The 24,087-nt window shown below is 44.6% G+C and overlaps 2 protein-coding genes and 1 long non-coding RNA gene across 6 annotated transcripts in view; 2 read left to right on the plus strand and 1 right to left on the minus strand.

Annotated features, from left to right (window-relative positions):
* LOC118314631 (ral guanine nucleotide dissociation stimulator-like) overlaps positions 1-18,827 on the minus strand; it is a 41,667-nt gene extending 22,840 nt beyond the window's left edge. The window contains exon 1 of one of the 4 annotated variants that reach the window (XM_035641202.2): positions 17,973-18,827. In XM_035641202.2, the coding sequence (XP_035497095.1) occupies positions 17,973-17,993 (21 nt within the window). In that variant the 5' untranslated portion in view covers positions 17,994-18,827. Of the gene's footprint in view, positions 1-393; positions 779-5,290; positions 7,061-10,008; positions 10,256-17,972 lie in introns of those variants that run through there. The other 3 variants (XM_047329043.1, XM_035641201.2, XM_035641199.2) reach the window with 3 other exon arrangements.
* On the plus strand, positions 10,506-13,074 carry LOC118314635. Its single transcript, XR_004794692.2, has 2 exons — positions 10,506-10,644; positions 12,391-13,074. It is a non-coding gene; the product is annotated as an uncharacterized LOC118314635 (long non-coding RNA).
* A 1,353-nt stretch (positions 18,828-20,180) lies between the features above and the next one.
* Positions 20,181-24,027, plus strand: ptgesl (prostaglandin E synthase 2-like). The gene is made up of 7 exons (XM_035641204.2): positions 20,181-20,529; positions 21,186-21,374; positions 21,538-21,593; positions 22,030-22,182; positions 22,274-22,474; positions 22,561-22,678; positions 23,021-24,027. Exons 1-7 carry the CDS (start codon positions 20,215-20,217, stop codon positions 23,147-23,149), a joined length of 1,161 nt encoding a protein of 386 aa, XP_035497097.1. The 5' UTR covers positions 20,181-20,214; the 3' UTR covers positions 23,150-24,027.
* Positions 24,028-24,087: the final 60 nt, after the last annotated feature.

The following is a 24,087-nucleotide window of genomic DNA, read 5'->3' on the forward strand; positions in this document are numbered from 1 at the left end:
CTCATCCCCGCCTCTCTTTCACCTCCTCATCCCCGGCCCCGGACACCTCCTCACCCCCGGCCCCGGACACCTCCTCATCCCCGGCCCCGGACACCTCCTCATCCCCGGCCCCGGACACCTCCTCATCCCCGCCTCTCCTTCACCTCCTCATCCCCGCCTCTCCTTCACCTCCTCACCCCCGGCCCCGGACACCTCCTCATCCCCGGCCCCGGACACCTCCTCATCCCCGCCTCTCCTTCACCTCCTCATCCCCGCCTCTCCTTCACCTCCTCATCCCCGCCTCTCTTTCACCTCCTCATCCCCGGCCCCGGCACCTCCTCATCCCCGCCCCTCCTTCACCTCCTCATCCCCGGCCCCGGCACCTCCTCATCCCCGCCTCCCTCCCCCCCTCACCTCCAGCAGCGGCAGGTCCGGGTCCAGGTGGGTGAAGCTGTGCAGCACCACCGGGCTGCGGTCCTCCACCACCTCCAGCCTCACCCCGTCCCAGATGCTCCGCACCTTCCACGACGAGTCGAACATGTCGAGCGGACTCTGGCCCAGATTGACGCCGCGCCCCTCGGTGTGCATCGCCGGGAAACAGACCATGGAGGCCCCGCGGAGCTCGGCGGTTCCGTCACCACATCTCCCCGCGGTTCGTCTTCCGAGTTCGCCGGCGCTCGGTGCGGTTCACAGCGGCCGCTCGGATCAGCGCCGCCGGTCTGACGATGCGTTCAGAAGCGATCATGACTCACTGATGGGGGCTTTTCTAAGCCCCGCCCCCAGCGCCGAGCCGCCTTCAGGGACCGTCGGAAATGTCGGAGAGCCCGAGGATCGTGACGGAGGATTAACGTTCCTAAAATACGCTTGTTTACATTGTTCAGTGCGGGGAAGAAGGACTGAGATACTACGATTAGGTACAAATACTCGTAGTATTACATACTGCATTCAGGTAGCAGTACAAACATATTAAATATAGTTAGATACATGTATAAACATCAATTTTTCTTGCTGGAGATGTATTAGATTGTACGTTATGTTAATTAAGATGATGTAATTTGAAGAATTTTTGGGGTTATTTCTTGCGGTTTTAGTTTAATTCCTGTATGTCGATATTTTAATATTTTACTTTGCCAAGCACTTTGTAATTTTTGTTTTGAACGGTGCAATTTTAAATCATGTTATTATAATAATTATTATTTCTTGAATTAGTTCTATGCTTTAATATATTTTTAAGATAAACTTCGTTATACCCCTCGTTAGGAGGGTTGTTCCAGTTGTTCATACATATGATGATTATTATTATCATCCTTATAATCATTATTGATCATGGTCAGTTTACCCTGACAACCATTTCTCAAGAGTTTTTTCTACACTGGATAAACTCTTGGATTAAAAATCGTTAAAAAATGTATCAAATTATTTGAACAATATCAGGATATAACATCAGCATAAACGTTCCTCAAAGAAACACATATAAATAAACATCGTGTGATTTATATCATATAGAGTCAGCCGAGAAAAAACATCTATTTTTTATCACAAAGCCTTTAAAAAAAACTAAACATTTCTAACAAGGACCGTGGTGTCCTGCGGTTAAGTGTGTTACAAGTGAACGAGATGTCCCTGAAGGCAGCGTGACGTCATGCCTCTGGGAAGTGATGGCAGTGTTGTTTGTGCTCCTCACTATGGCAGCGAGTGCACTTCACTGTCCCTGCAGTCTGCTGGGAAACACACACTTATATAATAAAATATATATATATACACATATACTGTTATACTGTATCTACTGTACTGCGTCTCAACCTACTCCTCTCTCCAGTTTTCGCCCTGTACTCGACTACGACAGACTGTACGTACCAAACCGAACGAACCATAACGCATGAAATAATGTCAACTTCGTAAAGCAGTTCAAAGGTCAAGTGTCGAAACAATCAGAAGCAGGATATTAATCAACGATTTCCACCAATCGATGCGGTGATTTCGTCAGGTAGTTAAGCAAAACCGTCTCTTGTTCCAGCCTCTTATTAAATATGACGGTTTTGTGTTTTTTTTGTGATTGCAAACGGAAGCCAAAATATTAATTTGAAGATGTCAGCTCAACAATATATGAATCTATAATGAGAATAGTCTTTATTTTTATCCCTAAAACTCCATTTTGACAGGATGAAATATTAAAATGCTGCAACTTAAATGCATCAAAATAAATATGTAAAATGTATATTATAATACTCTATCACACTCAATACTACACTTCATTCTTAAGCACCTCAGTGACAGACTTTTATTTTGACATTGAGGAATTACTACTATTACCCAGTGATAGAGTTTATCATCATTTACCGGTTCAAGAGGCAAATATAAAACTATTTACTGTTCAATATAACAGAGAAGGGAAGAAAATCTTCATGTTTAAAAAGAGTTAATTAATTCAAAATCAAAACTGTCGCTGATTAATTTTGTTTCAGCTCTGGAACTAAGACTTATTTCACCGAAACAAGCAACATTCAAAGACAACAATTTTTAACTGATTATTAATCATTAGATCAGTCAATACTGAAAATAATAATTCATCCAAAGAAACAGTAAAACTCTCCCTGCAAACAACAAAGGCACCTGAACACAAGCGGATTACAGTAACAATCTTATTTTATAAAGTAACTGTTTGCTAAACTATTATTCTAATGGCCAGAACTGTAAAATTCCACAGCACCTGAACTGCCCATCACGGTGTCGATGTAACGGATCTAACACAACAACAACAACAACAACAACCAGGTGGATCAGAGAAACAAGCCAATCATGAATGATGTCGATGATTCTCCTGATCAGACAGTAGCAGCCCACGAGTCCCAGCAGGACGTCGAACGCTGCCTCCTACTGGCGAATGTCGGGAACTTGACGTCTCATCAATCACCTTAATGAGATGCCAGGAAATCAAATTCAAAAATCAAAACGAACGCAAATTTTAGATGAGCAGCCATTTGTGTCAGTGGAACAAATGAACATGACCGAGCGACAGTGGATGTGGAACTTTAAATAATGATATTTATTTCCAAGTATGTATGTATCCATCCATCCACCTACCTACCAAAAACTGTCAACCCAAACATTTCAGCTCAGTCCAACATTACTAAAGGTTGGTCCGACCAAGAGAGGAGGTCTGGGTCCTGATCAAACTGAACCGTGGTTCGGTTCGTCAGCAGTGTGAAAACTATTGTTTTGGAAGGTTTCTGACTGTTCTGACCAGTTACAGGAAGTTGAGGCAGTGAGCTGTCATAGAAGAAGAAACAGAAGCAGAAAAATAAAAATAAAAGTAACAATGAGCTGCGGTAGCATCTGGAGAGAGGAGGAGACGAAATATTGCACTGCAGTTTGGTCCAACGAATAATAATAATAATAATAATAATGATAATAATAATAATAATAATAAAAGGCAACTTGAAAAAAACGAATACAAATGTAGAAATGTATAATTATTATTTTCTGAGAGGATTTGGAAAACACTTCCTGCTGATGTGCAGGACACACTGATGTCAGACGCACGTCCTTCTACAAACCAATCAGAGTCAAGTATCAGGGAGACGCCGCCGACGTGATGACGACGACCGGCTGAAGGTTTGTCACGCAAACGTGAAACCAGATATAACCGGATCAAATGTAAACAATGGTACAAAAACACGAGCATACTTGGGCTGCAACTAACGATTATATTCAATGTTATCGATTAATCTGTTGATTGTTTTCTCGATTTAACGATCAGTTGTTTGGTTCATAAAATGTCATGAAATGATGAAAAATGTCGGACCGTGTTTCCCAAAACCCTCAAGATGATGTTCTGTTTTGACCTCAGAGGAAAATCTAAGAAACCAGAAAATATTACCATTTAAGAAGCTGATATGACTGAAAACTACTTGAACCGATTAATAGATTAATTTAGTTGATTACCAAACGATTAACTTCTACATTCAAGTGTGAAAACGGCCTCAAATGTAAAATCCTTCTGGACCTAAACGCTGGAGGACAGAGATGTTGAACAAGATGCTCGTGACAGCTGATCATCTGTTCGGGGGTTTGACTCGACAGTTTTCCCGTCTCCTCCGACTCCACTGAGAAGGAAAACCCTGATAAAAACACAGACTTCAGCGGCTTTTGATGTTAATATCTGTCGCCCACGAGGGGCCGAGTCTCAGTCAATAATCTCTGCGAGCTCGTCGGGGGGCCGGTGCCAACTTTCCCTCTGCTCTGATCTAACTGACGCTTTCTTCCATCGGCTGGAAACCAACACCAGAGGATGTTGATGTTGTTGTCGTGGCTCTGGCTGACGCGCCGACATGTTTCACTTCTCCCCCGAGGAGCTCCAGGGAACACCAGGCCTTTAACTGCGCAGACGCACAAAGAGCTGCGCAGCAGAGGGATTCAAAGAAGTTGACCACGCCCACAAAGAGTCCGAGTGCGTGAGGAGGCCTCCTTCGACCTCAAGTGGCCAAGCGTCTCCATCACGACGAGGTTAAAATTAGAATCCGAGCAGCGACATCAGGGGGATGTGTTTCAAGCGAGGCAGAAAAGTTTTACTCCAACGTCAGGAGGCCATTCAGCGAGCCACCCCGGCACCCTGCCCGCCCCCCTGCCCCCCCCTGCCCTAGTGGAGGCTCGCTGGCCCAGCGGAGGAGGCTTGTTGCTGGGCGGGTTCGCTGCCAGGCGGCACAATGCTCCCCCCTCGAGCTCCACTAACAATAAATCTGTAACAAATAAAAAAGCCAAGGAGGAAGCCAAGACGTGGACAGAGTACAGAGTTATGTAACAAGAGAGAGAGGGGGGAGAGGAAAAAAGAAGAAAAAACAACCACCCAGACAAATAAAGTAAAAGCCAACATGGCGGCGGTTCAAAATGTGGAACTCGAGGCCTCAGAGCGGCGAACTCACAAACCGACGGGTGACGTCACGCTGGGTCGATGCCTGGACTCTGAGCTGAGGAGCGTTTGTGTGTTTGTTTACGAGTCGAGACTTCTTCTGCTCATATTTATTACTGAAGATGAAAATATGTGGAAGAAGAACAAACTGCTTTTCTAGTTATAGAGGAAAATGATTATGTGACGATCATCCCATCAAATGAACCTTTAAATGACTATTACAAACTTTTCAGCCGCTAAGTGGAATCAACACTTCAATATCAATGATCAATACACGAGTGACGGTAATAAGAGCAGCTCGACCTTTGACACAAACTCTTGTTCAACGTGTCTTTGAAACCACAAGCCGCTCAGTCTCCCGGGAAACAACATGAGAAGGAAAAATAATCCGTGAGTCCAAACCTGTCGGCCTCCGGCTTTTCTCCCGACCGTCTGGTAACAATCCTCGCCGTCCCAGCATGCACCTGTCCTGCCCCGCAGTCCGCAGCTCCACATCTCGATTTCCCCTTCAGAAAATCAGAAGAACCCTTCTGGGTTCCAAACGGCTCCCGGGACCACGACGAGGAGGACGACTCCCCTCAGGCGCTCCCCACTCCCCTCAGCACAGATTGGACGATCCCCCCGGGTCGGACGGCCGGCGCTCCGACGCTCCGCTCGCACATGTTTACTTTTACCAGCTGTGTCAACAACACTAGACAAAAATTAACCAACGCCGTAGACGGAGAGATCAGAACTGTCAGAGGTGAAGTGGAAAAAGAACAACCTCAGACACTTTACGACGGACAAACAGAAAATGAAAGTTGAAGTTGTTCAAAACTGTCCCGGATTATCTGAAGGCGGGAAAGTCCAGGAACCTCCGTCCTCAGACGGGACGTTATGACGTCTGATGGGTTGTGCAACCCATCAATCATTAATAAGACTTATGACATTTGGCTACAGCAGCGGTTAAAAAGCCGCACGTGTCTTATTTCTTTTGTGGATATTTTTAGATCTCAGATTAAAAAACACCAGACGATTCAGAAAATACAAACTGTAAAGAGGAAATGAAACCAACAGCAGGTTCCTCCCCCGAGGGCTGGGATTTTCTATTCTTTTTCGATTTTCTCCATGTGTCATATCTTTTTTAATATTTGTTTCCTTTTGGTTGTGTTGGTTTCTCTCTTCCTCTTATCTGGTGATTTCCTCTATTTCAAAAAGTGCCGATGAGGCAGAAACACGATCTCCACTGGTCGAGTAGATTTAATCTTATCGCCGTATGTTTGATTTCCTATTTCCCCTAAATGACATTAAAAACTGTCTTTAAGACTCAGTTTTTCTTCCCCTTTTTCCTCAATAAAAATTTTCATTATTGGATAATCTGCCAATTATTGTTATGATTAGAGTCTGATGAGGTCTAGATGTCTCAGATCTGTATCTGCGTATGAAAACTTTCATTTTTACAGAATAAACAAAGCAGAAACGATGCATGTTTACATTTACTTAAAAAAAGAAGAAGTTTAGACTCTCAATTTAAGTATTATACATTTGGTTGCATTTCTTTTTCTTCATAGTTATTTATAATAAAGTTAATGGTTGAACTGTAAAAATATCAAGTCACATTTTTTCTCATCAGGGTTTGATAACGACATCTTTTGAAATCAGGAATTAGAATCGTTGATGTTGATGTTACTGTAGATTAATGCTGCAACTGATTATTGTTTTTCTCATTAATGAGTCACCTGATAATTAGTCTTTATTATCCAAGATAACATCAGTAAAAAGTCCATCATTGTCCAAGGTGACATCTTCAAATGTCACAAGTCCAAAACCCCAAAAGATATTCAGCTCATTATCCAGTTAGACGAGGACAAGTATCAAAAACCAAATATTTTTATTTTTGCTTAAAACGATGCAAAAGATTTTTTTTCTGTTGACATCTTGTCGTAGCTACTGTGAGTTATTAATAATTTTCTGGCGACATGTGGTGGTAAAGTCTCAAACCGCAACCAACCGAGCGAGCGACAGGGGACACTTTATGGCGGCGCACCGCTGATTCCACTTCCGGTTTCCGGCAGCGTTTGAAAATTCAACGTGAACGCGACGTGTTCTGGAGCGTTTAGTTCAACAACCGTATTCAACACGACGTAGACATTGTTCCAGCCAGCAGAGGCACTCAGGTGCTGCTCCTCCTCCTCCTCCTCCTCCTCTTCTTCTTCCTCCTCCTCCTCTTCCTCCTCCTCCTCTTCCTCTTCCTCCTCTTCCTCCTCCTCCTCCTCCTCCTCCTCCTCTTCTTCTTCCTCCTCCTCCTCTTGCTCTTCCTCCTCCCCCTCCTCCTCGTCCTGGCATTTAGAAATGCTTTCTCGTGCCAACTGCAGCCGACAGGGGATTTGCCGGGAGATGAGCTCTGCTGTGCTCTGAGGCGACCTGACGACCGTCGTCCAGGCTGTGAGACAGAAACCTGCTTCTCATACCGTCTCATCGACTGACCCACAACGTAACTTTGCCGATTGGTCGTTTGCGTCTTTAAGGTTTTTGTGAACAAATGAATCGTGAATCAATTCAACCGCTGCGCCTCCGTCACCCGTCACGAAGCGGTGGCGTTAAAATGTCAAGTGACGTTTTCTGCTCTGACGATATTTTCACAGTATATTTAACGAACCCGTCCTTGTCCCCACCCGGCCACGTTGCCTCCTTGTCCCCACCCGGCCACGTCGCCCCCAGGCCACGTCGCCTCCTTGTCCCCACCCGGCCACGTCGCCTCCTTGTCCCCACCAGGCCACGTCGCCTCCTTGTCCCCACCCGGCCACGTCGCCTCCTTGTCCCCACCAGGCCACGTCGCCTCCTTGTCCCCATCCGGCCACGTCGCCTCCTTGTCCCCACCAGGCCACGTCGCCTCCTTGTCCCCACCCGGCCACGTCGCCTCCTTGTCCCCATCCGGCCACGTCGCCTCCTTATCCCCACGTCGCCTCCTTGTCCCCATCCGGCCACGTCGCCTCCTTATCCCCACGTCGCCTCCTTGTCCCCATCCGGCCACGTCGCCTCCTTGTCCCCATCCGGCCACGTCGCCTCCTTGTCCCCATCCAGCCACGTCGCCTCCTTGTCCCCATCCGGCCACGTCGCCTCCTTATCCCCACGTCGCCTCCTTGTCCCCATCCGGCCACGTCGCCTCCTTGTCCCCATCCAGCCACGTCGCCTCCTTGTCCCCATCTGGCCACGTCGCCTCCTTGTCCCCACCCGGCCACGTCGCCTCCTTGTCCCCACCCGGCCACGTCGCCTCCTTGTCCCCACCCGGCCACGTCTCCTCCTTGTCCCCACCCGGCCCCGTCGCCTCCAAGTCCCCCTGAACAGCTGATCACTTCCCCTCTGAGCGGCTGAACTCTCCTCCCTTCTGTCTTGTTTATTTGCCGTCCACCTCGTGTTTTTCGACCCTCGTCTGCCCTTTGTGGACTTCTGCCCTCGTCTGCTGAACATTTACTGCCCAAAGGAGAAAACCTGCAAACTGTTCCTATACAAAAAAAATAAAAAATGACAGGATTCTAATTGTGTCAAATGAAATATTTTAAATGTGACTTAACTGCTCATTATTTCTTGAAAAGTGTCTCAGTGTTTTGTGTCGACACAAAAAAAATTATCATCCCGTCTGCAGTCGTCCACTTGTTTCCCCCGGAGCTGACAGACGCTGTAAAACTTTTTATCACACGTCTACACATCGCTGTTCTCTGACCTGCGTCACAAACAGCTGCTCCGCCTGCTGAACTCAACGTTTTTGAAAAGGAGCTAATGTGAGAGTTCTCTCTGCCGCTGAACGTGGTGGTGGTGATGGTGATGGTCGCTTCACAAGAGCTTCCGCCATCTTTGCGTTCAGAGGTCGGCGGGAAAACACGACAACAGCAGAAGTCATTCATTTAAAGTTCTGTGAAAAACAAACGGGACTCTGCAGGTTTGACATCAGGCTGCAGATGATTAATTAACACACGGACACACGTCGGCATCACGTTCGTTAAGACGCCGGGGGATTTGATCACAGACGCGACCAGACACGCCACAATATCACAGGGCGGCGCCGCAGCAGGAGCCTCCTCCTCTAGAGGGAGGAGACGGCGAGAAGCCTGGGGACAGAAACCATGGCAGCGCTCACATCGGGGCAGATTCTCAGACTCTATGTGGAGGTGATAAGGAAAAACAATCGCATAATTAGGAGATACCAAAGAGAAACTTATGATTTGCTAGGGGCAAAGAGATCAAAATGACGGTCAGGGTTTAGATCTGTAACCTGCTGACGCGACCTGGTGTCCAGACGTGACACTGGTGAGTCATGTGACATTTGTTGACGAGCTCTGATTGGCTGTTGATTGGTCGAAGGTGTGAAAGTAAACAAACCAAGAAGAGAAACTACAGCAGAACCAGGTAATGAGTGAAAGCATCTGATCATCACACACACTCTCACACACACACACACACACACACACACACACACACACACACACACACACACACACTACTGACTCACTTTCAACACTCGGGACAGTTTTCATTCTCATTTCTACACGTGCACAAATAAACATGTGCACACAGCTGCAGGCCAAACAAACACACAAACACGTACACACAAACACACACACACACACACATTAAGACCTACAAAATGTGGAGCTCACATGTTCACACTGCCGTAGGTTGTCTAGAATATTATAAAAATATAAAATATTTTGTGTTTTTTTCTGCTAAAATCGCACAAAAATACACATTTAATGCTCTTTGTTGTGAGGGGGGGTGGTACAGTACACACACACACACACAATAAATATTTAAATGTACTCTGCATTATACAGTGTGTCATTCATGAGTGCACACGCACACACACACACACAAGCAATTGAAATGAATGTATGTCTTCAGACACAAGTGCACACGCAACTGGACACAGACACACACACACACGTTCAGACCTACAAAATGTGGAGCACACATGCTCACACTGCGGTACAGGGCGCGCGCACACACACACACACACACACACACACACACACACACACACACACACACACACACACACACACACACACACACACACACACACACACACACACACACACACACACACACACACACACACACACACACACACACACAGAGCTCACCAGGTCGTCCAGGATTGTGACGGGGAAGTCGAACATGCACATCCTGACGGGCTGAGCGAGCGCTCTGTGCAGGCTGAACAGAGACTTGTCGTCCATGGTGCACAGTGAATGCAACACGCCAGCAGAAGGAAAAAAAAAAATATATATATATATATATATATATACCAAAATATAAATATAAAAAATAAAAAGGAACAAGGAATTTCCTCTGATCGTGCGGCTCGCTCACTCTCTCGCTGAAGACGGAGGAAAGAAAAGAGGAAGCTCTCCAACTCCTTCCTCCTCCTCCTCCTCCTCCTCCTCTTCTTCTTCGTCTTCCCAGTCAGACACAACCCTGCACTCCCTCTTCCTCCTCCTCCTCCTCCTCCTCGCTCACCGGGGGAACGTCCTAACCGCCGGCGGCTGCTCCTCTCGTCTCTCCGTCTTCTGGAGGTATTTCCCAACAGCTCAGGAGGAACTGACACAGCTGATCTGCCACGACCGCAGTGTGTGTGTTTGTTTTCTCTCTCTCTCTCTCTCCTCCCCCTTTGGCGGCGTTCAGACTCGAGTGTTCAGACTCGCCACGGAAAACGAAGGCGTCTGCCAGACGAGGAGCGGAGGAAAAGAAGGGGAATCTTGCCAAACGAACCGCAGCAGGTACACGGAGCAGATCTGAGTCGCTGCTGCTTCATTATGCTGCAGCGATTTAATCAAAGGGAGAGAAGAGACGAGTGTGTTGTGCCAGACTGTCTGTCTGCGTGAGGCCGTTAGAGATGAAGCAGGGAGACGGGGTCTGATGTATGAAGCGCGCCCCCCCCCCCCCCCCTCACCACCTCCCACCTCTCGCCGCATGAACGCTGCTGCTGCTAAATATGAAATCTCACGTCTCTGGCAGGTTTACCAGGCGTCATCTGAAATATTGTTCTTCCTGTTTGTTTTTTTAAATATCAGCAGGGACGATGAACGCTCTCCGGCTGCTGCGACCTTGACTCGCGTCTTTTCTTTTGACCCGCTATTAAATGTTTGATTGTGTCCCGATGGGACGCCGCCAGACGGACGGACCACCTGTCAAACAAATTTATTGTTTTTGTCAGGCACCGCTGCTTCTCCGTGACAACTTGAAGTGACAGCGGTTAAGTTTCCACTCAGTAACAGTTAATCCATAAGTAATCGACGACTTAATTAATCGGCAACTATTTTGATGAGCAATTAATCTGTTCAAGTAGTTTTTATGAAAAAAAATTTAATTCTTAAATGTGTCAACTGAATATCTTTGGTGTGTGGACAAAACAAAACATCATCTTGAGGTTTTTGGGAAACACGATCGTCATTTTTCACCATTTTATGAACCAAACAACTGATCGATTCATTGAGAAAACGATCAACAGATTAATTGATTATGAAAATAATCGTTAGTTGCAGCCCTGATCTGTTCAGCATTGTTATTCTGTAAAATAAAAGTTTTTTATATCGGCAAACATACACACAGACACTGATGCGTCTGTGATTCATATCGGCTGATTTTTATCGGAAAATATTCTCAGTCTGCATCAGACATGTAGTATTTTCTCCTGTGTACAGCAGGTGAGGGGGATTCCTCACCGCTGCACCACTCATTTCATCTTTGCAGCCTGAAATTCCAACCAAGGCTGTTGTACAGTATGTACACTAGGTTTGCTTTGACCTGAAGGTAAAAAGAAAAACCTCCTCCGAGCTGTAAAAACAGTCTGTGATTTTTGTTGTTATTGTTTTTATCTCACTTATCAAACTCGGCTGTCTTTCTGTTTTTTTACTGCGCAGCTTCCTTTGACCCTTTTTGCTGTGGAGTTTCATTATCTTGCAAAATTGTAGGAAAACCAAAACTCGGCTCATCGCAGACTGAAACATCAGTGCTAATTATTAACTCGTGTCTCTAGGGGGAGAAAATAAAACACAAGGATCCTGATGAATACACAAAGAGCTCGGGGAGCTCCGTCATTCCTCACTCGGTTAATATTTACATGTGAGAGTTCGCCTAAATATCTCCAGTGTGTTAGAAGTTATAATAATTCAAACAGGGAACAAAGATTGTGATGCAAACGATGTTCGACGTGGCGATTTTGAAAAGTACAGCGGCGAGCGAAGATGAAGATGAAGATGAAGAAGACGAAGAGGAGCTGCTGCTTTTATCAAATAAAACCCGAGACGAGTCGGTGGGAGAAGAAGACGAGGGATGAAAAAGAGAGCGAGCGGGTCTGAACCTCCACTGGGAACTGCTTTCGCATGCAGAGGCCGTCCCACGGCTGAACACTGTAGGAGAGCGGTTGTCATGGAAACAGGGAGGAAAAGCCGGCTCTTCATAGGGATAAATAAGACTGACCCCCTCCCCTCTTCCTCTTCTCTCCTCCTCCTCCTCCTCCACAGACACCCAGCCAGGACAGGAAGTCAGACTGTAACCGACTTCCTGTGGCCTCTCACAAAAGCAGGTACACGACAAACCCGTCATGGCGGCTCCTCTCTCACCATCATCTTCTCGTCATCATCAGCTCCAAAAAGCAGCAGAGGAACCAGCTCAAATCTGGATTCAGACGGGGAATCGAACAGCCGAGCAGCTCCGTGTTTGCTGAGCTCAGATTTGATCTTGTGTGGGGTTTTTTATCAGCGCAGCTGCTTTTCTTTTGTGCCATTGTGAAACTGCTCAAAGTTCAAAAGTTGAGAGTTATAATTTAAAGGTTCATCCTCATCCTCAACCCCAAAGAGGGAGATTATGAATCTGCCAACAAACTTTGTTTCCGCAGACAGACGACGGAAGTATTGAAGTTAAATATACAGGAACAGAAATATCGTCTTTCTCATCACATTTTAAAACCTTTACAAACTGACACTCAAACTGTTTCTGCTCCAGTGAACTCATTTATATCTGCTGCAAGAATAAAACATGAAAACTGGCTTCTAATTATCATATTTACTCTGGTGTCAGACATACATAACAATAATTTATCTCTTATTTCCTGACACACATCAGCGGCCTGATAAATATCGTGCACCGCTGTTTCTTGTTGTATTTTGGAAAAATCATTTGAAATCCAATGAAATGTTTAAGATTCATCTGCAGGTTTGATCGGAGGTCGTGTTTTCTTTCGTTTTTTTCCCAATCGCACCACATGTGGCGCAGCAGACGTCTGAATGAGCAGCAGAGACTTCATGTCTCCACACGGAAAAGTTGCCTGGAGTCGGCACGAACACACGCCTGCAAGTGATTACAGTGTACACACACACACACACACACACACACACACACACACACACACACACACACACACACACACACACACACACACACACACACACACACACACACACACACACACACACACACACACACACACACACACACACACACACACACACACACACACACACACACACACACACACACACACACACACGTAAACTACAAACGCGGGCCGGTGGTTCTTAAAGGAGCAGATTTGAGAAAAACAAATCTGAGTCGTTTGCAGACGGAGGAGCAGCTGAGGACAAAAACAGTCTGACTCTTTGGCAGCAGGTCGTAATCGCCGACCGCCCCTGAACTCTGCAGCTCTGTTTATACACACTGAGCAAAAAATATCTAACAGGACGTCAAGGACGACACCGTCCTCTGTACACACGTACACACGTAACTAACGATTCTGAAAAACAAGGGAAAGGGGAAGAAAAACTACCTAGGGACTAAAATCTGGAGAGAAAAAAGTCTGATTCTTGTCACATTCCATCAGACAAAGAAGACAGAAACGCTCCGAGCGAAGTCCAGTGTTTTTTTTCTGGAGCGGCGTGCTGAAAAAACTGGATCACCGTGGCAACAACGTTTGAAACGCTGAACGTCTCAGAAGAGGATAAACATCGATAACACCAGCGAGAGGAAACAGGGTTTGTGTGTCAGAGTGTGTGAGTGTGTGTGTGTGTGTGTGTGTGTGTGTGTGTGTGTGTGTGAAGCCTCAACATCCTGAAGCAGCGGCTCGTAGAACAAGAGGCTCAGCTGTGACCTTTGAGAAAGAATCTGAATTTATGCACCGCGTTATTAAACTTTTTATCATTTTTTAATAATCGCACAGAAAAGAAATTTATTTTCAAGTCATTTAAAGATATTATCAACAACAACAAAAAATTATTATTCAACATGTGCATGAATTTTATATCACATTCACTTCACCAGCTGCTATTTCTTAATAATATCATTAATCAAAGCATTAAATAGACCTGAATGTGGATATGCAGCAGAAATAGGATGGATAAATAAAAAATGATTCAAAAAAAGAATTGTGGATTTTAATCAAAACAAAGAAAGGAAAGTTTTCCAGATTTATAGTTTTTTTTTTTGTAAAATCACACAAAAACCTTTCATAAGTAACATTACTAAAGATTTTTTAAGACTTTCCAAAACCTGCAGACACAGAGTTGATGAATTAACTTTGTTTTATCAGAAAATTACCACGTTTGTTTTTTGTTTTTTTAAATTACCTTTCACATTTAGAAATTTCTACGTTAATCAACTTATCGTACGATAAATTAATATGTACTCAATAATTTTTATTGACCTCAATAACAGTCTTTGTGTCTACATCTATTGATATAAGAATAAAGGTCAACAACAGTCCAGCAAGTCTCATCTGTTCTCGTCGTATGATTAATAAGTCACTAGTTTGGTCTATAAAATGTCAGAAAATATGGATTTCTTGGTTTTTGTCTAAAGGCACCATGTCTTCAAATCTCTGAAAACAAATCTCTGAGCAGCAACACAAGTCGTGTAGGACGTGCACACGCAACGACCACGCTCACACGATTCACTATCAAAAAAAGGTCTTAAAATGACGACAATATTGTTTATCGCAATAATTTGTATAATATATGGTGTGACAAAAAGTAGTTATGGTGACAGACAGGTCTGCTCCTCACGCGTCTGTGAAGTTGTACATGGAACAGACACGAGAGGAAGATGATGATAAAGGCGCGAGCAGCTTTCAGTGGCCGGAGACATTTTGTACTTTGTGCTCTCGACGACTGATTTGTTATTTCCTGTCGATGAAGTGATTCATGTCAACAAACCCTCAGACTGTCGGTTATATCATCGCCTCACTTTGTGATCTCACCTCCTCTTTTCTTTGTGACAAAAACATGTTGCTCAGATGAATATAAAAAACACACTTTACCCTGAATATCATAAATCATCTATAGGATGTTTTCTTAATCTATGGCGGGGGTGACATATTTCTTTTCAGGTGAATGATTCAGAGCAAAGTTTTTGTCTTGTTTAGTACTTCACAGTGGAACACAAGTCCAATCTTTGAACATAAGTTTTATTATTGTTGCTCTATCGTGATATGTACTGGAAGATTTGCATATTATTATCATAACAATGATCCTCAACCAGGTTCAATTTTTATAGGCATGTAAAAGTTATTTCAATTAAACTATTTCAGTGGTCAACAGGGAGGAAATCTTGTCCACCTACACCTGCACCGATTGGATGGTTACCAGCTGTCAATCACACTGCAGCCACGCCCCCAGTACATACAGTGCTTTCTGGTCTATTTGACTGTAAATGGACATTAATGTACAAAAGAAATGTATGTACAGTCCATGAAACAAACATAAACCATTTAACGCAAAAGGACGGGATCAGCTTTCTCTGGTAGGTCCGTGCTTTAGCGCCCCCCTAGTGGCAACAACACAGATTTATCAAATATTGCTACAAAACAAAAACGACGAGCATCTGTGTGCTCGTGTCCAACGTGACGGCAAATTAATTCTGATGATCACAAAAATCCCGAATGCCATGAATTTGCATCAAATACCAGTACAACATAAGACAATGCCACCGAAGATGCAACGGTAACATTACACTACAGAAACAGAACAGCACAAATATGAAATAGATATATTAAATGTTGAAATAATAATTGTCAATGTGCTGCAGCCAAAATACACAAACACTAAACCAGAAAGACAATTCATCCAGCCACCTATTTTCTTTACCTACTTATTCTGTCCGAGGTCACAGTGAGCTATGCAGCGTATCCCAGCATGCATCGGGCCTTAGGAATTAGAATACACCCTGGAACACTCCGCACACACAAACACGCTCACATCTACTGTGTGTGTGTGCACGTGAACACACACACACCAAGGAGAATCAATCAATCAATATATCAAACGATTCATGTAAATTGATTGATTTCCCACTGAGCGACTGAATGGATTGGTGGACTGAGCATTTCCAAGGAAACAACACTGCGATGTATTGTTCGTGTGTCATCAACGCTGCTGTGGGAGTCAACAAGAGGAAGTAATACCCCCCCCCCACCCCCACCACCACACACACACACACACAGAGTTCCTGGACACAGGAAGTTATAAACTCTTAGGATATTTCCTCGAGGATTTCTGCAGCTGAGAATAAAACTGAGGCTGATGAATCTGAACGCACCATTTACAAATCTGTTAATTATCAACCTTTAAAATGTTGATTGAAATGGTTCATTCAGTCAATTTCAATATTTTAGATAAATTCATGTGTTGCAATTGGAACCCGGCTTTTTGGGGGCTGATGACGAAATCAATATTAGGGAATAACAGGATTTCCGATGATTTCGTTTTTTAAATCTGTCAATTATTCTTAGATGTCGTTATCAAACCTTTATGACAAACAAATATAATTGAGGCTTGATATTTTTAGTTTAACCAAAAACGAAAACACAAATACAACCAAATATATAGAACTTGAGATAAGAAAATGAACATAATTTATTTTACGTAGAATGTAAACACAATAGCTGAATTGTTTATTCTGTGAATAACATATTTCATATCGGTAAACATAAGCGCCGATACCGGCCGATTAATCGTTATTGAGTCAAAATTCTCTGGGGAATATTTGCTGATTTTCTTTAATATGACATATTAGATTTTTTGACTTTTTATCAGGACTAAAATGTGGGTTGTTTCTCACCGTAAATTCACGAAAATCATTGATTCGATAAATAAATCATAACCATAACTATGACACGTGTCTGTGAAGGGCTCATATCGGCCGATGTTATCGAACAGACGGGCACTAGTCGCAATAATTGACAATATTCTCTTATTCCAGCTTCTTTTTTCCTGTGGATTGGTCATGTTTATATAATCATTATTATGATTTATCAGCTGGTGTTGTGGAGAAAGACATATATATATATATATATATATACCTGCACAACCACAGAACCAATCCACCGTGAAATGACGCCTGTCACTTTGAGTCAGAGAGAAGAGGAGGTGACGTGGAGAAGATGAAGATGATGAAGATGAAGAAGAATTAGAAGAAGAAGATTATGATGAAGATGAAGACGATGAAGAAGAAGATGATGATAATGAAGAAGAAGAGACGTGAAGAAGATGATGATGATAATGAAGATGAGGAGACGTGAAGAAGAAGAAGATGATGATGAAGATGAAGATGAAGAAGATTATGAAGAATTAGAAGAAGAAGAAGAACATGATGAAGAAGATGATGTATTAGATGAAGAAGATGATGAAGAAGAAGATGATGATGATGATGATGAAGATGAGGAGACGTGAAGAAGAAGAAGATGATGATGAAGATGAAGAAGATTATGAAGAATTAGAAGAAGAAGAAGAACATGATGAAGAAGATGATGTATTAGATGAAGAAGATGATGAAGAAGAAGATGATGATGATGAAGAGGAGGAGACGTGAAGAAGAAGAAGATGATGAAGAAGAAGAAGAAGATGATGATGATGATGAAGAAGAGGAGACGTGAAGAAGAAGAAGAAGAAGATGATGATGAAGACGAAGAAGATTATGAAGAATTAGAAGAAGAAGAAGAACATGATGAAGAAGATGATGTATTAGATGAAGAAGATGACGAAGAAGAAGAAGATGATGATGATGATGAAGAGGATGAAGAGGATGAAGATGAGCCCAGGTGTCGCTGGTCTCTTACCTGTTTTTCCAGCATGATCATTCTCCCAGTACCATGACCTTCATGGAGAGTGAGTCCATGCGAGTTCACGTTCCCCCCGGAATCAGACGCGCTGCTCCGCCAGCAGCATCTCGATCTCCCCGGGTGAATCAAGTCAGATAAATAAACAGATGACGGTCACCGATGCTTGCTAGCTAGCTCGCTTGCTAGCAGGGGGCGGCTACACGGTGATTTATCCTTGAGATGAACGTCCCCGCTGACTCCAACATGTCAACACACGGTTATTAAAAACTAAATGTTGTTTTCTAGTCATGGAGGAAAAACACCAGAGAGAAGAAGAAGAAGGGGGCGCGGGGAGGAGAGGAGGGGGGGGGGGGGGTGACGGGCTGAGGGGGGCTAGCTAACGCTAGCGAGGTTAGCTCTAGCTAGCTTAATGGAACCCAGCGCTGGGCACAGTGTCTGTGTGTCCGCTCCTGTCCGCGTCCATCGCCGCTGCGCTGCGCTCCGTTCTCTCCTCCAGTCACGCTCGAAGAAACGCGGCGGAGAAGAGGCGTCCTCCTCCGGCATCCGCGCCCCGGACCGAGTCCTCCCCCCGGACACTCGACGACGACATCCCAGCGACGAGCGACCAGTCCCGGCTGGTGGAAGAGATGGAGCTCGTTTGTCCGCTGTCTGTAACACTGATGCTGGAATGACGGTGATGCTGATGAGGGGGAACTCCGCGTTCACTGAGCCGCCGCCGCCGCCGCCGCCGCTGCCGCTTCCGCTGTGTCGCCGCCCTCGCCGCTGCTGCGGTCGGGAGAAATTATTAATATAAGCGCGGCTCAGAACAACGACGCTCCTGAACGCACCGCACGTAGCACGACGCAGCTAGGGCCAAAACAGACGAGTCGCTCCTGAACGCATCAACACATTTTTGTCCAACAATGTGTTTTCAGAGAAATAAAATAAATAAATAACAATTTGTTTTTTGTTTTTGACCAATAAAATAAACAAACTCATACTCTAAATAAATAGATGGATTATTATAGTGTCATACTAATATTAGTGGTGCGTTCAGGTTTTTATGACAAAATGAAGAATATACTGGTATTTAAAAATAAAACCAAAAACCCCTTTAATCTATACAACTTCAATGTATGTACCTCTCTTCTTTTGCTTTTCAGCCATATATTATTATCTGCAACTGCCAGAGGAAACGGAAAATATGAATTTACCATCTGACCAATCACGTTGCGATCTCTCATCGCATTGTGGCTTCTACAACACGGCCGCAACCATATCTTAAATACATAACACAAATGTGAAGATACTGTAAATAAAGATGGACGACATGACCAGCACCCCAAAAGTGAAGCCAAATCATCTGGATCGCCCCCTGGTGGCTGGCTGCAGTTATAGGTCATAAGCACCGCCCCCTACTTGTTGGAAGATGGGACATGAAACAAACCCCCAAAAAATCAAAGTACACGTTAAATAAATTTTTCTCAGAGATGGTTTGTCTCATTTTAGGTCATTGTTGTATGTACAAGTGTTCATTTTTTGGTTTTAATGAGTTATTTGATGCTATAAAAACAGGGAGAACCATCATGATTGACAGCTGAGACTGACTTGCGATTGGTCCAGCACTTCAGGACTTCAGAGAAAAAAAAAATGGGAGACTTTGAGGATAAAGTCATAGATTTAATGGAAATGTTTTGATAATAAAGTTGTAAATTTGGTCTCTGTGCTATTTTAGTGGTGAAATGTCAATAGAGAACTTTGTGAATCTGTACTTCAGTCAAGGTCAACAAGCATAAAACGGTTAATAAACATTTAACAATGATAGCATGACATTAACGTACCTGTTCCAGGGGAAAGCTCTAAATGTAATATTAATTTTTTTTTCAATTTCTGGGAGAAATCACGACTTTATTCTCTTAAAATTATGACTTTTTCATGTAAATGTATAACTTTATTCTCAGAAGTCTCACCATTTTCTTCCCCCAATGTGGCCCTAGAACTCGTAATGTGGAGACGCGTCGTCCATCTTGTTAATGTTTTGTCTTCATTTTGCATTTTATTTGTGGTGGTATTACTTTTCTTTGTGAACATTGTGTTCCACCAGGTTCCCCCCTTCACTGCTCCCTGCACGGATTTAGTCTTTGTACGCCACTGGGGGGCGTCTCGCAGCCTGACAGACTCATCACAGGGGGGAAAAGCCCTCCTGCTCCTCCTTCAGCTCTCCTCGCGGTGCATTGTGGGAACTTTATGTAAACCCAACATGGCGGCCGCCTGTGCCAGAACACTGGTGTCTAAGGTCGGCTGGTCCCTGCTGCAGCGTCCGGCCGCCCGCCGGCCCGGCACCGGCACCGTGTCCTACCTGCTGGGGAACGTGAGCGCACGCGGGTCCAGGAGGACTTACGGTACCGGGGTCCACCGGTCCACGCTGCTCTCCTCGCTGCGGGCAGGGGGAGCCAGGGCGCTGGGCTGCGCCTTCCTGCTCGGCGGAGGTCTGGGTCTGTACCAGACCGTGAAGCTCTCGGTCCGCCAGCAGCAGCACCGGGCCGAGGAGGAGGAGGAGGAGGGGGGGACCAAGGTGAGTCTGACGGGCCGGGGAGCTCCAGGTGAGGGAGGAGCTGCTCCTCCAGGTGAGAGAGGAGCAGCTCCTCCTCCAGGTGAGAGGAGCTGCTCCTCCAGGTGAGAGAGCTCCTCCAGGTGAGGGAGAGAGGAGCTCCTCCGGGTGAGAGAGGAGCTCCTCCGGGTGAGAGAGGAGCTGCTCCTCCAGGTGAGAGAGGAGCTCCTCCTCCAGGTGAGAGAGGAGCTCCTCCTCCAGGTGAGAGAGGAGCTCTCATGATCATTAAACATTTACATTTGAGTCTCCACATACTTTTGGCAAGACTGAGTATATGTCTCGAGTATTTATAGGCCAAAATTGTGTTAAAAAAAACCCAAACCAACATGTATGATGGCTGGTTACATCATGTATGTATATGTTACATATACAGAACAGAACCTTCCACATATGGAAAATACCATATATTTGTATTTCATTGTATAATGTTTGTTACGTATTTCCTCAGCTGTTCCGTACAGAGGCCCTGAAGTGCAAATCACAAAACGGAACGCAGTGATTTTGCCCTTCAGGGCCTCCATAGTTTCACGATCTTCTTCTGCGTCCTAATCTGATTTTTCTGATTTATATTTATACATAAACAAAGTGACAGATTGTGTGATTGTGTCGCTCCACCTCAGGCTGCGGGCAGAGACCTGAAGTTGACGCTGTACCAGTACAAGACGTGTCCGTTCTGCAGCAAGGTCCGGGCCTTCCTCGACTTCTACGGGCTCCCGTACGAGGTCGTGGAGGTCAACCCCGTCATGAGGAAGGAGCTCAAGTGGTCCACGTACAGGAAGGTTCCCATCCTGATGGTGCAGGACGGAGTGGTAAGAGAAAGCCTGCGTCACATATTTGAGTTTTGGACTTTTTCTCAGGAGGAAATAAAACGTAATTGATTTGACTATTAAATCATAACTAGTATTAGAGTAAAAAAAACACTTTGATTTTAAAGAAACGCTCCTCGATGTTATTTTTTTTCTTCTGTTGCAGCAACTGAACGACTCGTCCGTCATCATCAGCTCCCTCAGGACGTATTTAATCAACAAGTAAGTCAACGTCAACTATAATATTGTCATAATTAATTAATCTGCCTCATCTATAATATCCGGCAACAATAAGACAGTAGATTTCAGAGGGAATTCTTTACTTTATTTATTATTATTTGTCAGTATTTTACATCTATATATATATTTTTTTTTATGTCAACAATATGATGCTTAGTGACGCTATTAATCAGAACAATATCAACACACAGTAATGCTCCAAGCTCAAAAGTCGTGGCCGTGATTTTTTTCCAACCTCCCGAGTCGGAATTCCAAGTTGCAAGATTATAATGGAACAATAAAGTTAATTAATTAATTATTTATGAATTGCCAAGGCAAATAAAAAACAAACATCTGTGTGGATATGAACGGCAGCCTCAGAGTTAATCACATGTACCGCCACGTTTTTCAAAATGCGACCTTTTTGTCGTCGTCCCAGGGACAAAAGTATGTCGGAGGTGATTCGCTGCTACCCGGAGCTGAAGTCTGTGAACGACAGCGGGAAGGAGGTGACGGAGTATTCCAACAAGTACTGGCTGATGCTGAGCGAAGAGAGGAACGCCGAGACGTACCCCGAGAAGGGGATGCAGAAGTGAGTCCGCGCCCAAGCTCAGTCGACTCACCGTGTGAACAGTTGTTACTGTAACACGTGAATGTTTATTTTCCACTTCCTGTTTTTCCAGGGAGGAGATGAAGTGGCGTAAGTGGGCCGACGATTGGCTCGTGCACCTCATATCTCCCAACGTGTACCGGACCACCGGCGAGGCCTTGGCCTCCTTCGACTACATTGTGCGCGAGGGCAAGTTCGGCGCCTTTGAAGGCTTCTTCGCCAAGTACGTCGGCGCCGCCGCCATGTTCCTCATCGCCAAGCGGCTGAAGAGTCGGTGAGTGGAGATCAGATCCGTCTCGGTTCACGTGAACGTCTCATGGCGGCGTTTTTTAACGTTCAGTGATTTTTCTCCTCCGACAGACACAACCTGCAGGACGACGTGCGGCAGGATCTGTACAAGGCCGTCAACGACTGGGTGGCCGCCATTGGCAAGAAGAGGAAGTTCATGGGCGGAGATCGTCCGAACCTGGCCGACCTGGTGAGGAAAACACACACACGCGCACACACACACACACACACACACACACACACACACACCTGAGTGTTTCTACCTATCGTCACTCACCGCTAAACCACAAGACTCAGTCCTGCACTTTGGTCCAGAGCGAAAATATCTCGGAAGAATTTGGACAATTTCCACTTCACCAGTAAAACGAATTACAGTTTGTCTCATTCAAGCTTTCATGTAAAAGTTCAAATTAAAGGTTTTTCATATATACAATATTTCAAACGCTAACGCTTCGTTCCATTGCAAGTTGGAAGTCGATAATTCCGTGTCAGTGTTTTTCTTACCTTTCTTCCCCCCGGTGTCCGTCTGCAGGCGGTGTTCGGCGTCCTCCGGGTGATGGAGGGCCTGCAGGCGTTCGACGACATGATGGACAACTCCAAAGTCCAACACTGGTACAGACGCATGGAGAAGGCGACGCTCGAGCACGAAGGACGAGACTGAAAAGGACAAAAAAAAACACACACACACACACACAGACTGAACATTTAAACTTTCAGGAGAAAAGAAAAAAGTGACCGGCGTTACGGGAGCAACGAGTCCTGATCGACTTCCTGCTCCTCACACACAAACACACACACACACACACACATGTGTGAATTTAAACCTGTTGATTTGTACGAATTAGTTACTTGCAGACGATTATGAAGATAAATCGTGTCTTCACTTATTTAACTTTAAGCCCTAAGTGACAAGTTGCTTTGTGCTTTTCATGTAAGGACGTCTGTTCTATACTGACCTCTAGTGGTGAACGGTTGGAACTTCAGCCACATCAATAAAACCTACTCTGAAGGAATATTTATGGGGGAAGACAAAATCTCACTGGTTGACGCTTTAATAATTACAAGAAAACAAACCTATTTGGTCCCGATGTCATTTGGAAACTGCCCATATATTTCACGTGTTATTGAAGTTTCTCAGCCAAAGAGTTTAAGCTTCAATTTCACAATATTTTATGGAACAAAACAAGACTTTTCTCCTGTATATGACTTCATACATTTTGCACTTTTTCCTCTTGGTGAATATTAAAGTTTCAGCTCAGTATCAACAGAATGAGTGACAGAGAAACACAGTTTTGTCCATGAGAAAAAAGCCGATGATCCTAATTTTCTTCTTACATTAGTATTCGTCTATTTATTTCAGATGATTGTTTTGTCCGTGTGACAAACGATAACATTTTAAATGAAGTGTAAAGAGGAACCTGGTGAGCTGTTGGTTTGAATGTACGACTCCTATGCAAACTGTCAGCTGCAGATTCATTTACTGTAATAAGACGACTCGTGCATAACTGTAAAAAGTGAAATTAAAAAAGTAAACCTGGACTTTGTTTTATTTTCACCAGACTAAATGTCGAACAACTCATTTCCAGAGCTGCTTCCACT

This window comes from Scophthalmus maximus, chromosome 19 (genome assembly GCF_022379125.1).
Source record: "Scophthalmus maximus strain ysfricsl-2021 chromosome 19, ASM2237912v1, whole genome shotgun sequence".
Lineage (NCBI taxonomy): Eukaryota > Metazoa > Chordata > Actinopteri > Pleuronectiformes > Scophthalmidae > Scophthalmus > Scophthalmus maximus.

Coding starts and splice junctions, on each gene's coding strand:
- ptgesl (XM_035641204.2), top strand. CDS start 20,215: ATGGCGGCCGCCTGTGCCAGAACACTGGTGTCTAAGGTCGGCTGGTCC. Junction 21,375..21,537: donor TGATGGTGCAGGACGGAGTG/GTAAGAGAAAGC, acceptor CTTCTGTTGCAG/CAACTGAACGACTCGTCCGT. Junction 21,594..22,029: donor AGGACGTATTTAATCAACAA/GTAAGTCAACGT, acceptor TCGTCGTCCCAG/GGACAAAAGTATGTCGGAGG.